At 46.0% G+C, this 14,619-nt stretch overlaps 1 protein-coding gene across 4 annotated transcripts in view; it reads left to right on the top strand.

Annotated features, from left to right (window-relative positions):
- The window catches only part of FBLN1 (fibulin 1), a 57,240-nt gene extending 44,661 nt beyond the window's left edge, over positions 1 to 12,579 (top strand). For all 4 annotated transcript variants that reach the window (XM_027702542.1, XM_027702546.1, XM_027702549.1 and 1 more), the window contains one exon: positions 12,230 to 12,579. In XM_027702542.1, the coding sequence (XP_027558343.1) occupies positions 12,230 to 12,369 (140 nt within the window). In that variant the 3' untranslated portion in view covers positions 12,370 to 12,579. The remainder of the gene's footprint in view (positions 1 to 12,229) is intronic.
- The last annotated feature ends 2,040 nt before the right edge of the window (positions 12,580 to 14,619 follow it).

The raw sequence follows: 14,619 nt of genomic DNA on the forward strand, positions 1-14,619 counted from the left end.
AAGGAAAGTGAGGGCTGCAACACTGACAGAGAGTTGTGGGCTGAAGAGAGTCAGGCTTTAGGCATTATCCCTTTAACCTGAGACTGAGACACCCAAGGGCATGTTACTGAAGCTGAGAAATACATGAGATGAGATGGACAGGGGCTGACCAGGCTGGTTTGTGCTTTGTTGATGGAGAGAGAGCAGCTGGGGTCGTAGGAGGAGGTGAGTGCGAGGGAGCAGGCTGTGAGGAAGGAAAAAGAAGAAAATAGAAACAGAGGAAAGAGCTACCTCAGGGAACGTTAGGAAAAGAAAGAACACGGTCTCCCAAAGGAGGTGGAGGAGGAGCAGTTCCAAAGGCAGGAGAAGGCAGAGACAAGGGAAGAAAACATATCAAATGGGAATCCATGATCAGCAGTATCAGACATGGAGGAGCTAAAAGAAGTAAGAACAGACTCAAAAACCAGCTCTGCTGACCTGCAGAAAGGATCTTTCAGGGGAAGAGGGGGAATGAAAGCCAGACTGCTGGAGTGGCAGCACACAGACTTGATGCAAGCTGGTGAAAAAGAATCGTGGGAAAAGTCGCTTCCAGTATTTCTGCCCTATTGGATTAAAAAGAGATGGTTCAGGGAGTGCTGTAGACTCTCTGTTGCTGGTGTAGTTAAGAGGCCAAGGTGGCAATGAGTCCAAAGGATACTGTTAACAACTTCACCTACCAGCATGGGTGGGAGAAAAACAGAAGCACAGTATTATCCAGCTTTGGGGGGTTTTCAAAGCTTTTATAGACTTTTCACTGCATTCCTCCTTTAACCAGCTGTCAGTGAAAAATGAAGAATGCATTTTCAACCTGTACAAAAATGTCCTATCAGTGCCTAAGGTGTTATCAGATGCTATAAAACACTTTCCCCTTCAGCTGTGCATTCATTTCCTTATAACAGTAATCCCACTTTGTCGTCTGGTAAACTTCAGTAAGGTTTCAAAATTTCATAACACAGCTAAAAGGAGCTTTGGTAGGCTGAAATCTTCCATATTGCATTTGGTAATGACTTAGGATATATATTCTTGCCTATGAAGCAGAATGGTGCTGTTCTTCTGGAAAACACCCGGAGCCAATACAGCTATAAAATGTCACCATAGAGGTTTGCAGGGGGGTTGTGCTGGTGCTTGAATACACTGATACCTACACTGATTTGCACTACTGCTCTCCCTTGGTGTCTGCAAGCATTTCACTGCTGTCTCTGTCCTGGCTTTGCAGCCTGTTTTACACGGGTGACAGTTCATGGTGTCATCTTTGAACCCTCACAGAAAGTGTCTCAACTACTGACAGCAGAGCACTGGACTGAGCAGCAGTCTGATTTCCGTGGTGGTATCATGACTGTTTAGTGTGTTCCAGAGGCTGGGAAGACACTTGTAAAGAATGGCCAAGAAGGTAAACAAAACTAGATACCACAGGAAAGTGTGCTTGTGAGATCCACACTGGCTGGCGGGCAGGAGAAGGAGACTGGTGCTTTGTTTGTCTCTGAAACCTGTGCTGAGCACAGGGGGAGTAGTTCTGTGTCTCGTAATTAGTTTGGTCATTTGCAGAGTGGCAAAATCCTTTCACAGTTTGTATGGCCTGACATTAAATTCCATTACTGGACTGCAGAATGTTTGGTTCTGAGCTTTGTCTCTGGACCAGCTGGCCAGGAAGTGCCCTCACATTCCCCTCTGCTTGAGTCTCCTCTGCTGCTCCAGACTCCAGCTTTGGGCCAGAGGCTGGCTGGCTCCTGCCATGCCTGTGTTATGGTGTTCAGCACAATGAGATTCCTGGGCTGATCTGGGCTCCCTGGCACAGCTGTGGCACTGAAAGCAGCAGTTCATCTCCAGCTGAGCTTCTGTGAGGCCGGGGAGGCGCAGGCAGAGCCAGGGCGTCCAGGAGAGCTCTGCTGTCCGCAGGGCAAGGGGAGATAATGCACATTAACTCCTGGGTGGAAACACCTGCCAGGCAATAGGCAGCAACAGGAACCTTTTGTCGTGACTGCAATGCCAGTAGCATGAGATGACAGTGGTGTTTGGCTGTACAAAACCAGTGCTGGCCAGGCATTCCCAGCGAGTTCACAGAGCAGGACAGAATTCAGCGGGGTTTTCGACAGGCTCTTGCGGCCACACATTAAAAAAGACACAGTCCTTTTAGTATCTTTGTCCTGGTTTCATCTCTAGGCTTGCCCCTTTCACAGAGGACCCCCTCAGCAAAGAATATCTTGTGGGTTTTTCTCTGTGCCAGGTTGCCCCGCAGAAACGAGTAGCTGTGCATTTGAGATGAGGGTGCCCAGAAGCCATTTGGTAAACGGGATCCTGGATTTACTGCCTAAACCTGCCCTTTTGGGATGCTGCTGACTGCACTGTTCAGTAGTCAAATCTCTCAACACCCTCCCTCCCCTCCAGAAAAACATCAGGCTGGAGAGCTCTTCTGGGGGCAGACGAGCACCTCGAGCGGGAGGTGGATTTTCATTTCGTGTCTGAGAAATGCTGAGGGTGCTGTTCTGGTGAGAATGAGCCTTGTGCTTGAGTGGAACAACCTTCCCGATGCCAAATTTCACTCCAGCCATACTGTGCTGTGTGCCATAACGTGGCTCATTGCCAAAAAATGCTTAGGCTTGCAATAATCCATTGCCCAGACGTCAGGGATCCAAGCTTGGCTGAGTGGGGATGATGCAGTTGTGGGACAGGCAGGGTGAGCACAGCCACTCTCACTAAATGGAGGCATTACCTGTCCGTGACGATGCACATGATGGACACTAAACCCTCTGCAAATAAGATATGGGGAATAAAGCATCAGGAGGCTGACATATGTGATTTTGCACCTTTTGGACATTGATCCTTGAAGTTTTTCCACCTGTTTTTTGTAATGTGTAAGACTCCTCTACTACATAAAGCGTGTCACATTGTCAAAGGTGAAACAGGAAAGATTAAAAAATATATGGTGGAAACTATTTTTTAATGAGGCTACTTCAAGTACAGTTATTGCATTTTAGGCCTGAGTGATTTCACAGCATTGTCAACGTTCAAACCCACTGCGAGGTTTGGCTGAAAAGCAAACCAGGGATCTAAAGGCACTTGGACTTTGCCAAACCAAGATAAGAGCACATCTCTCTGAAGTTATTTGGTATCCTTAATAAAGATCATAGTGTTTGTAAACTAGCCAAACCTCAGTAAAATCAAAGGTTGTTTTAATTCTTTCATAATACTGAGGCTCCATATGATCCAACATGACAGATAATAGCTTTGAAAATATTTACCATTTGTTTCTGGCCAAAAAATGTATTAATACCATGAGGCCTCTTTATGGCCTCTTTATTTGATGCATTTCAGCAATCAAAGCTTTCTAGAGAAGCCCAAGTGTTAATGAAATTAAACTTCATTGAGTTGTTGAAGGATAGCATTTATAATAAATTGAATCCCCAATTTCTGATCTGTTGAATAAGGGAGAAAGATCCTTTCTTTCGTGCTGAAATGTAGTTCCTGTACTGTAATTTCATTTTTCCTTTGGAATTGAAGCAAAAGGCAAAAAGAGAAGCAGATTCAGTTTTAGCTGAACTTAAACCAAGACTGGTGCCCTGGGTGGAAATGTCAAAGGCTGGGAGTACCTGGAGAGTTTTAGACACAATTGTTTAAAGTCACTAAAGGAGCACTATTTTTGATCAGCCTAAACCAACAGTGAAATTACTCTGAGTGCCATACAGTTTATAAAAGTGAATTTTATGTGTCCAAACTGACTTTGAAGCGTTTTATAAGCACGAGGTTGCTCAACAGTTGAAAAATAGACCTTTTTTGTAGGAATTCGAATAAAGATCTGGGAGGTCCATGTTTTTGAAAATCTTGTCCCCAAAACACTTTAGCAAAGGCATGTATAGCCAGCCACATTCTTGTGGAGCAGTTCTCCATCAGCATGGAAACCTTGTTAACATCCAACTCTAACTTGATCCTTCAAATCTTTTGTTTTGTGAAGTGTTCACCATCAAACTTGAATGAAGGTCTAATTCACAATGTTATGAGGGCAATATACTTCAAAGCAAGAGGAAACCTATTTCAGTGCTTGTATTTTGATTAATGAGTTTTTCTGAATCCTTTCACCATATTTATGTTTGTCAGGTGTGGCAGCTCAAGGATTAATGATATCTTCAGAGCTATTTTTCTGTATATGATTTGATGCCTGTAGTGATGACTACCAAGAAATATTTCATTTTCCAAGGAGGAGCCACTTATTAATAAAACAGATTGTATCAAACTATAGAGCACCACACAGCAGGAGCCACATTGTTATTGTCACAAATAATTGAGAGAAATATAGGTAGCTTTCACACACACACACACAAGAAGAGAAAATGAAAAAGACTGTTCAGCTTTTGCGAGATGGAGGAATCTCAAGCGTACATGAACTTTCTGAAGTCAGCAGACAGACATCTGGGGGTCTGGGGAATGCCTGCAGTTTGACAGGTAGATTGTGCCTTCAGGCACAGTCATGAACTGGAGAGGAGTGGAGGAGCATGATGCCTCAGAGGCTGCCTATGGAGGCAGGAATGGGGCAGGAGACGGTGGCAAAAGCCACGGAGAAAGCTGAGGTGTTCAGCGCCTTCTTTGCCTCACTCCTTACTGACAGGACTGGCCTTCAGGAGTCCTGGGGTTCTCAGAGCAACAGGGAGGTCTGAGGCAAGGAATGCTCCTCCTCAGTGGGGGAGGTTGAGGTTAGGGAACATTTAAACAGACTGGACATGGCTGAGTCCCTGGGAGCTGGTGGGGTGCCCCCAAAATGCTGAGGGAACTGACTGATGCTGCTGTGAGGGACTCTCATCTTTAAAAGATTGTGGTGGTCAGAAGTTCCCATGGAAAGAGGCAAAAGTCACAGCAATCTTCAGGGAGGCCAAGGAGGATCTAGGGAAGCACAGGCTGTTCAGCCTCACCTCAGTCCCTGGAAGGAGACGGAGCAAAGCCACCCAGAACCCATTTCCAAACATCCTAAGGACAAGGAGGTGACTGGGAGCTGTCAGCAAGGATTTATGAAGGGGAAATCATGCCTGGGCTGCCTGACAGCCTGCTGCAAGAAGATGGTACAGGGGCTGACAGCAAAGGCAGCTTTCACTCCTCCAGAGGCAGCAGGACAGTCCCTAATGGGCTGTGTTGGAAGCAGAGTATGTTCAGGGGTAGGATCCAGTCAGCAGTTATCTGAGGGCTCATTCACGTCCCTCCTCCCCTGGCATGGGGTAGGGCAGTAAGGACTCCACTAAGTATGCTGGCAGAGCAGTTTATGCCCTGCAAACCATTACTTTGGCATAAACTTTTGGAATAAAGAGCAGCCTTCAGGAAAGGAATTTAATTAAACTGTAATGCATGCAGAGTCCCAAAGCTTTTCACAGAAAAAAAATTGCTAAAATAGCCTAAAATATGTAATTTCTGTTTGTGACCAGGACATGAATTATTTTCCAACCTTATTGATGAACTTTGTATATTTATAATGAATACTGGATAAGAAATAACTTTTTCCTTACAAATCTTAACATGACTTGAGTTGAGGTCTACAGAGCCAAAAATAAATTTGGCTGTGTAGTTTTGGCTCCACACTATACATATGCATTTACATGCTGTAGACTGAGATAGCCTGGTGTTCCAGCCTCACCTGCAACTCCTTGCCTATGGTTTGATCCAAAGAAGCATTTATTCATGGCTGGGTTTGTGCCTCTTGCTCATTTCTGGAATGATCCTATCACCATTGCCTTTTAAAAAATGATCGTTTCCCTAGTCCTGAATTTCCTCATTGCCTGAACATCTCTTTTGAAACTCTGACTGAGCTGTTAAGTCACACTGATGCAGCTGAGATGTTTACTCTTAATTTTGTAAATCTTGGCCAGCAGTATAAAGCAAGAGGCCTTGAGGAGAAAAGAAAACTTGGAGTTATAGTCCAAGGTCTTGCATTAACATGAGGAGATCAGTCTTCTTGTTTTGCTTAAGGGAAACTCAGAGACATGCTCTTCCCCTTCAGCGAGTTGTTCAGCACACATTCCCACCAGTGTGCCAGTGTTTTGGGATATTTTCCTTTGGCAGTCATGCCGTGGCTGTAGGTTCCAGGAGGCTGAGGTGACAACTGGTTTTGTGATTCCCAAATGTCATTTGCTCAGACAAGGGTAGTTACTGCTGTGATGTGGCACTTCAGACTATTCATCTCTGACAAGGCTGTAAAAAGGACCAGGGTGGTTTTTGTGGGGAAACAGAGAACCAGGAGTGGCCAAATTCATGACTTAAGAACATAGGCTGAGATTATTTGGAATTTAATATAAAGCCCAATAAATTACCTGAGTTTCAGCTGAGTTTATGCTCCAGCTCCACAGCTCTCACCACATTCTCTGGTACTCAAATTTTTCCAAATGAACCATTTCATGTTCCAAGTATCCGTTTAAAGCACAAGGAAAATAGCTGGAGGAAAAATTATAAGGTGTTCTCTTGAGTCACTGAAATCTCTCTCTTGTAAGTGTCACTAACAGCTCATCCCAAAAGTTCCATCTGCAAACAGACAGCACTCTCTCTTACCATGTACCAGCACATTCTCTTGACAATCCTTGCAGTGTTCCTTTCCAAAGGGAGCACATTTCAGTGGGGTCATGGGTTCACAGTGGGCTCAAACTGAAAGGGGGAAAAATTAGGTTGGATATTGGGAAGAAACTCCGCCCTGTGAGGCCCTGGCCCAGGTTGCCCAGAGAAGCTGTGGCTGCCCCATCCCTGGAAGTGTCCAAGGCCAGGTTGGATGGGGCTTGGAGCAACCTGGGATAGTGGAAGGTGTCCCTGCCCAGGGCAGGGGGTGAGACAAGATGAGCTTCAAGGTCCCTTCCAACCCAAACCATTCTGGGATTCTTTTTAATGATGGACTTCAGTTTTTTTTTACAATCAGACCTGGTAGACTCATAGCCCAAGGATTAGGAAATTTAGGGGAAAAACTGATTTACTTGGGCTGTTATGCTTCTCACGTGGGATTTTATCTATTTAATGAGGACTAGACATTCCTGCTGTTTTTACCAGAAGGCCATTGGCATGGCAGCATGGGTGAGCTGGGCCTGCTTCATTCTTGATCAGCACATGATGACCAGAATAAAACCATGGCCTGTAATCTCATGGGGGGAACGATGGGAAAGGGCCAAGAGGAAAAGAGCTCTTGTGCTTGTTACTGAACCCAGAGCTTGAAATGTGGTTGAGGGAATTGATCCCATTTTTGATAGCAGTGTTTACTGTATTTTTCTGAGCGTAGCCCACAGGTTATTTGGAAGAACAACTTTTGATTTGGCAGTGCTTGGGATTGTTTTTATATACACAGATACACATAGCTGCATAGGCAGGTAAGGCAAGAGGAGTTCAGTGCAGCAGGTCCTCTCTTCCAGCAGGCAGCAGATACAGCCCCTGGCAGCCCTTGATTCCTCACATGCTCCACTGACACTTCTCTGCTTGATTTTTTGGGGATCCTTAAAAGTTTGGGTTCTTTGAGGCTCTCTTTTCGAAGAATGGGTGCAACTTATGTCTGTTCTGTGCTCTTAATGATGATGCAGATTTAAATATTTGACTGGACTCAAGAATCAATCCCTGTGGAAAACCCTGTGAGCTTCACCTCTGCAATGGAAAATGTAACCAAGGCAAACCAACCTTTTCTTGTGGCAGTGTGAAAATCAGTGCTCTGGCTCTGCTTTGCTTTCTGCAAACCATAGAGATGCCTGCTGGAGGAACTTTCTCTAGGGAAAATGGAAATGCAGTGTTCAGCCAGGGCTGTGAGGAACACCACGACCCAGGTCCCCTAGAGTGTAATTGCAGCAGGTTTTGTGGTTAGCAGTGGAAAAAAGGAAGAAAGGTTATTTAAAAAAAAAAAAAAAAAGGTTTCAAAGAGCTTTGCAAGTGCCTCAGCAGTGAGCTTAGCACAGAAGTCAGAATTAGGAGTCTGGGTTTCTGGAGGCAAAATGTGAATTCATGGTAAGGCAGGGACTTGTCCCCCAGGACAGGCTGACGTGGTAACACAGGAGCAGTGCTTCCCCTGGGCTGGAGATGGAGCTCCTCAGCACATCAGCTGCCTCACACAAAGGTACAAGCAGAAACCAGACACAGAGGTGAACTGCCTGAGGGTCCCATATATTTCAAAGCAGAGAAATGCAATGATATCTTAAAGAGGTATAGACAAGCCAAGGAATACCTGTGGCCTCTAGAGAACAAGTCTGGTGAGGAGCAGCTGAGGGAGCTGGGGGGGCTCAGCCTGGAGAAAAGGAGGCTCAGGGGGGACCTTGTGGCTCTGCAACCCCCTGAGAGGAGGGGGGAGCTGGGGGGGGTCGGGCTCTGCTCCCAGGGAACAAGGGACAGGAGGAGAAGAACTGGCCTCTAGTGACACCAGGGGAGATTCAGATTGGATATTAGGAAAAATTCCTTCACTAAAAGCATTGGAAAATAAGTATTATTTATTATTTAGGTTATTGTCCTCACTACACAGGGTGACAAAGTTTTACCTTAGACAATATTAAATATGAAACATAAAAGAAGAAACAGGACAAGAGAACAGCTCAGTGCATTAATTACAGAGCTTTAGAAGTTCTGGGACATGGTCAGACCATCACTGTGACGTCCAAAAACTTGCTGCCTCTCCCTCCAAGGCTGTTTGCTTACACAGATCAGCAGGTGGAAAGGATGGCCACAGATCCTGTTTACAGTAAGGGCAAAGTGTGCAGGGAAAAATAAGTCTTATCATTGCTCTCTAAAGGAGGTCAACAAACCATGAAGATAGCCAAGCAGATTTGGGATGTGCAATGACATCTCTGCTCAGTTAACAAAAGAGCAGATCCAAGCACAGGTGAGCTGGTGGAAGGGCTTTGCCTGGCCTGTCACACGGGGCATTCTCTGCAGATGGAGCTTGTGTTCGGGTCACGGAGTGTGAACCAAAGAGGATGAGCAGCACCAGCAGCACATCAGGCTGGAGGGCACCAGCAATTGCTGCCACAGATGTGCCTGTAGGCAAGAGAACACAGGTGCTCAAGGATGCCCAGCACACGGGATTCAGCAGCAGTGGGAATCTCCAAGTTCGTTTATTTTCAGTGATTCTCCTGTTCAAATACAGACACATTTTCTCCTGGTTTATTTTCTTTGTGCAAAAATTTCAGCTTACCTAGCTGAAATTAATTTTGTTGGGAAAAGATTGGGGTGAACTTCCTTAAATAAACTCACCCCATTTGCCAGCTGTAGAGCCTGAACCTTTGGTACCCAAGAGGACCAAGTGCTGGTATGTGAGAGGCCTCTGTTTTCAGGTCATTTACTGAGCAACACCACTGTGCTCCTGACATCCTACAGAGAGCACCTCACAGGACAGAGGGCACTGCTGCATTGATCCAGGACTGATTCCCAACCTGCAGTTATCCCCATGTCAAATCTGAGTGGCTCCATCCAGCTCCTTTGGATTTAGACTGGTAAAAGATATCAAAAAGCAGCAGCTTAATTTCTGCATTTCCTGACTTTTCAGTGCATCTAAAAATTGTAACCTTCCTGTTACTGTAAGGTATGTTTTTATACTTAATATTCAGAAGGATGCCAGACCACCAATCTGGATCCACTAGTCTGCCAAAAGGGAGAGTGGAACAGCATGTTGATGCAAATGCTGCAGTGTCTCCTAAATCTGTGGTGCTTGAAAACATCCAGAATTGTTACATGTGGCTCCTTCAAATGTGTCCTGGGCTAAATGCTTTTGGATACTGACTGATTTCACTGAGCCACGTGTGTGAATTCCAGGGACCAGGCCTGGATCTCAAGCTTTTTCCCTGGATTTCTGTTTGGCACTGCTGGCCTTGTTTGGGTCTGGCAGAGCTGCCCCTCCCTTGTACCTCCCGTGGAAGGCACGAGACAGCAGAGAACCACACACAGGCAGCACCAAAGGGCAGCAACACCTTGGGGAAGGTGGCCTTGTACAGCATTTCTGGGGCAAATCCTGAGAGCACTGCGACAGGATCACTGGGAATTGGATAAGCATGTAGCCTGATTTCAGGCTCTGAGTAGCTTTCCTGTTGCACAGTTTCCACTTGCATTTGTCCTTGAGTTTGGTGGAGACAAATACGCAGGTTTCCCATTTTAGCACTTGTCACAAAACAAAAATGTAAAGCTCTTGAGGACTGAATCTGCCAAGAGCTGCAAACCTCTCATGCTTTTGTCCAGTAGAACATTACATTTCAAGGTTTTCCCCTCACTCTTTTTTCCTTCTGCCCATTCTGAATGACTGCATCCTCACACTCCTGCTGTAGCACAGACCCACTGCTGGATCATCCTGTTCATTTAATGGGAGAGGAGTGAAATACTCCCTTCAGGGTGGTCATTTCAGGACCATTCAGGACATTGGCACGACAAACTGCAGTTTTTGTTTGTTATTTTTTCAGTTTTGTTTGATGTTGTGGTAGTACTGTGTTTCTCTGTGCATTTCCTCAGTTTCTGCCTCAGCAGAGCTGTCAGCATGCACAGCATTCACTTCCCAGCCATTTTAGAGGCTTGATTTTGAAAGTGCATGGAAAGGCACTGCCACAAGGATGGCAGGGCTTCCCCACCCCACCTTTTTTCCTGCCTGTTCGCAGGATGCATCCGAGCAGGAAGGAGGAAGTTCCTGATGGCTTTGGATGCAGTGATGTGTGAAGGGATGCCACAGTGGGGCACAGCACAGCAGAAATGACACCACTGGCAATCCCACCTCCAGACCAGAGAGTGTAGAATGCTGTGAAACCATTGCTAAATGGAACCAGCAGCCTTTGCTCTCAGAGCTGGGTGGTGACAGCAGGAGCTGCTCCCAGGGTGGGTTCCAGACTGCCAGCACTGAGTGATTCCAGCGCTCTGTGTTCCCGTGGTTGTCAGTCAGAGCAGGGCCTGCAATAATGGGACGAGTTGTTAGCAAAATGCTTTCAATGTGACCCTAAAGGGAAGGCAATTTTAGCCAGGTTTTTCTGTTTCAACACATCATCTGCCAAGCCCAGTCATTTTTATAAGGTACAGGAGAGTAGCCAAGAAAGCTAAAAAAAAAAAAATAATATATATATAAATATATATAAATGTATGTACATATAAATTGCAGGGGGAAGGATGCTTAAAAAATGTATTCATCAAATATGGCAAGGAAAAGTCAGTGTGGTGAGAAGTTTGCAATTTCCCTGCATGCTGAAGATATTGGTTAGTGTTTGAGCAGGACAAAGCTGTGATGTCAGCCCTGCCTTAGCACAAGGTGCTGACAGCCTGCATGAGCAAACGTTTCTGCCTCCCATCAGATCTCAGTGTGCTCAGAGGGAATGGCTGCAGGACTCTGGGATGGCACCAATGTGCTGCCTGCCTGTGAAACAACCCCCAGCACACAGGGCAGGAGGAGAACCTTCTCCCTTACACTGGGTATTTCCTTCTGAACTAAAGGCTCTGTCAGCTCACTCTGAGGAGGGGTCCCCACGAGGCTCCCTGTGCCTGCTGCCCTTGGCTCCCCGTGGTTGGGACATTTGGGTCCATCCTTCTGGATGGGAGCAGCTGGGAGCTGCCTGCTCTGTAACACCAGGACTAGGGCACAAACATTAACTGAGAACCAGTTTAGGAGCTGACCTGGAGCCTTTAGAGTCAACGGCAGAGCTTGTGTTGACTTCCTTTTGTAGGTCTGAAGCTGTAACCCTGTTCTGTTCAGCCACATCATGTCAAGGCACCGATAACACCTCGTGGCCCAGATGTGCCTCCCCAGGGTCCTGTCCCACGCTCTGCCCGGAGTCCAGGAGCCTGATTTCAGCTTCAGTCCCTGCCTGAAGGGGGCTGGAAGGGGGCTGGTCTCCACAATGATTTCTGCTGTCCCAAATGAAATGAGGTTTTCGACACAGTCCCGGGAGTTGTAATGGCATCCCCAGGTGTGCTCGTGTGCTCCTTGGGGCAATGTGTGTGCTGGCTTATTTGGGGGAATCTCCTGTGGAAAAGCACACGAATTTATGTCTCTGAATAAAAGGAAAAAAAATATCGCTACTTTCAGAATATATAGGGGTTTTTCTGCTATTAGCAGCATTTTCGTGCTAATTCTGTATCCTCTTCAAGGTATTTCAATATGCAAGTTGTATTTTATTCTTATTTTGTCAACTTTATTGCGAGACCCAGTAGATAAAATGTCATTCCACGGGCCGCACTGAACACAAAGAGCAGCGCAGCCCATCCAGGCTTGGCTGATCCTCCTGTTAACCCCAGCAACCTATTGGTGTCCCCACAGGTGTGGTTCGCCAGGTGAGGCCCATTGTTGGACCCTTCCACGCCATCCTGAAGCTGGAGATGAACTACGTGATGGGGGGGGTGGTGTCCCACCGGAACATCGTCAACGTGCACATCTTCGTGTCCGAGTACTGGTTCTGAGGCAGCTCTGCACCCCCGGGGCTCCAGCTGCAGCAGCACCACCAGCTATTATGTCATATACCTGTTTGTAAAACCCAGTAGTGTTCTTTTGTTTGTTTCGTTTCTAAATATTTGGTTTATAGTCCAAGACAAATAGCAAGCTATTACGTTGGTTAGACGTAGGGTGGAGCGGATTAAGGGAGCCTGATGTAGTCTGTCTGTATAAATAAGTAGTGTGTGAAAATGCTCGGCTGCCTGGTGAAACATGAAACTTTTCTAAATGTTTGGGCAGATCTCAACTATTGCTCCTTGGCCAGATAACCTGAGTGACTGAGGCTGTGGAACAAAACAGATGTCAGAGTTCATTGGGATGAATATATGCTATCTCTGGATGGAAGCAGTTGGGTAAGGATTAATAATTTCACCTCAGTATTAACTACCTTAAAGGATTCACATTGTCAGAGAGTGCTAAATACTTGGATTTGGGCCCCCATAGGATAACTCTGAACAGGCTCTTAGAATTGCTAATAATTCCTGAAGAGTTCAGCCTGGATTTTTAAGAAGTGCCATTCAGCTGCAGGTACAAGAGAAGGTGCAAAAGGAATTAGAAATAGTAGGAGACTAACAAGCTATTGCACATATTAAAAAAAAAACCCTCCATTTTTTTTGTACTTCTTATTTGACTGTAAGATTACGTTTGATTCTAATTAAACAAGCACCTCTCTTTGAAATTACTCTGTCACAAGGATAAGGCATATTGCTTAAATTCCAGTCTCACCTGTACTCAGCAATACATGGGAAACTCAGACCTCTCTCACCTGTCTGTTATAAAGCTCCATGCCTTTCAAAAATTCGTAATAAAATTAGCATGTTGAACTGTACATTTCCTATGCACCAAACCGAGGCATATGTAAAAATATAATGAAAATCTCGCCAATAAATGAATGTTTAATGTATTTTCTGGGCATCGAAATAACGTATCTTTTTTTATTACAGAACTGAAAAGAAATAGCACCATGTTTCAGTTTGCTATGTTTGTTAAGATATGAGGAAATAAAGAAAGTCAGATGGGAAATACTCTGAAGTGTGCCATGGTTTCTGCTTCCCAGGGAAACTGTATGATACAGCTCAGGATATTCGATGATTCTATGTTAACTAATGACACGTATTCCTTTTTGATTAATGGAAAAGGCATTATCTCTGAAAGGAACAACAACAACAAAAAAATCCTTGTTTTCCCTAAGCTGGGATTTTTGCTGGCTCTTTAAAAGATGTCAGCTGAGGTCTCCCAGGGGTGCTCATTTCAAAGGTTTGCAGTCAGTCACCCTCAAAAATAGCACTTGGTTGTTCTCCCTTGGCCAGGACTGAAGCCCCTTCAGGTTGGCCAGCCTGTGCCTAGCCATGGGTTAAGGAATTCCATTTCCCACAGGGAAAGGAGAAAGGGTCCAGAATGTGATCTGTGTCTCGGTATCCCGAATTTGGCTGAGGCTTCCATCCTGCCCTCTGTGCCCTCAGCTCCTGCCCATCCCACGGGAGCTCCCTGCACTTGTGGAGGACTCCCTTCCCTGCAATTCCCCTCTTGTCCGAGGGGAGCAGCGCTCAGGGAATGCCAGAGCCCTTCCCACATCACTGATTTCCCAATGCCTGTGTTCCCACTGAGTGTGGGAGGTGTGAGGCTGCCTGGAAATGGGAATTGCTGCTCCAAGACGAGAGACACAAAGTACACCCTCTGAGCCTCCAAACCGTGGACCTGATGAAAGACTTTTCATTCCTGCTGTGGCTAAGAATGCACTCACTATCTGTTCTGTAATGAGCCCTTTTTTTTTGTTTTCACCTTATCCTATTTCATCGGGGTTTTTTCCCTCTCCCTTTCCTTTGTTGGATTCTCTTCTCCCTCTCCATGTTTTCACTCTCTATGGTGTTCAAGGCCAGGCTGGACGGGGCTTGGAGCAAAAAACCAATCAATGCAATGGAATAAAGCCAGCTGTGGTGTGTCACACCACAGGGGATGGGCACCTCTGCCTGGCACTGCTCACAGAGCCACGCTGGCAGGTTCATTCCCGGGGTGGTGATGAGCTCTTTGGTTTGGCCACGTGTGATTCTCCCATGAGGGAGACCTGGTGCAGGTCACACAGCGATAGGGGAGAGCTGATAAAAGAGCTTTTGGGTTTCCCTCACCGGGCTGACCCTGGCAAAGGCAAGAACAGCTTTCTCTGAACCTGCCCCATCAGTGACCTCGGACCTGATCAGAGGGACCACCCTCAGCTCTGG

Source organism: Neopelma chrysocephalum, unplaced genomic scaffold (assembly GCF_003984885.1).
Source record: "Neopelma chrysocephalum unplaced genomic scaffold, ASM398488v2 Primary Assembly neopelma1_188, whole genome shotgun sequence".
Taxonomy (NCBI): domain Eukaryota; kingdom Metazoa; phylum Chordata; class Aves; order Passeriformes; family Pipridae; genus Neopelma; species Neopelma chrysocephalum.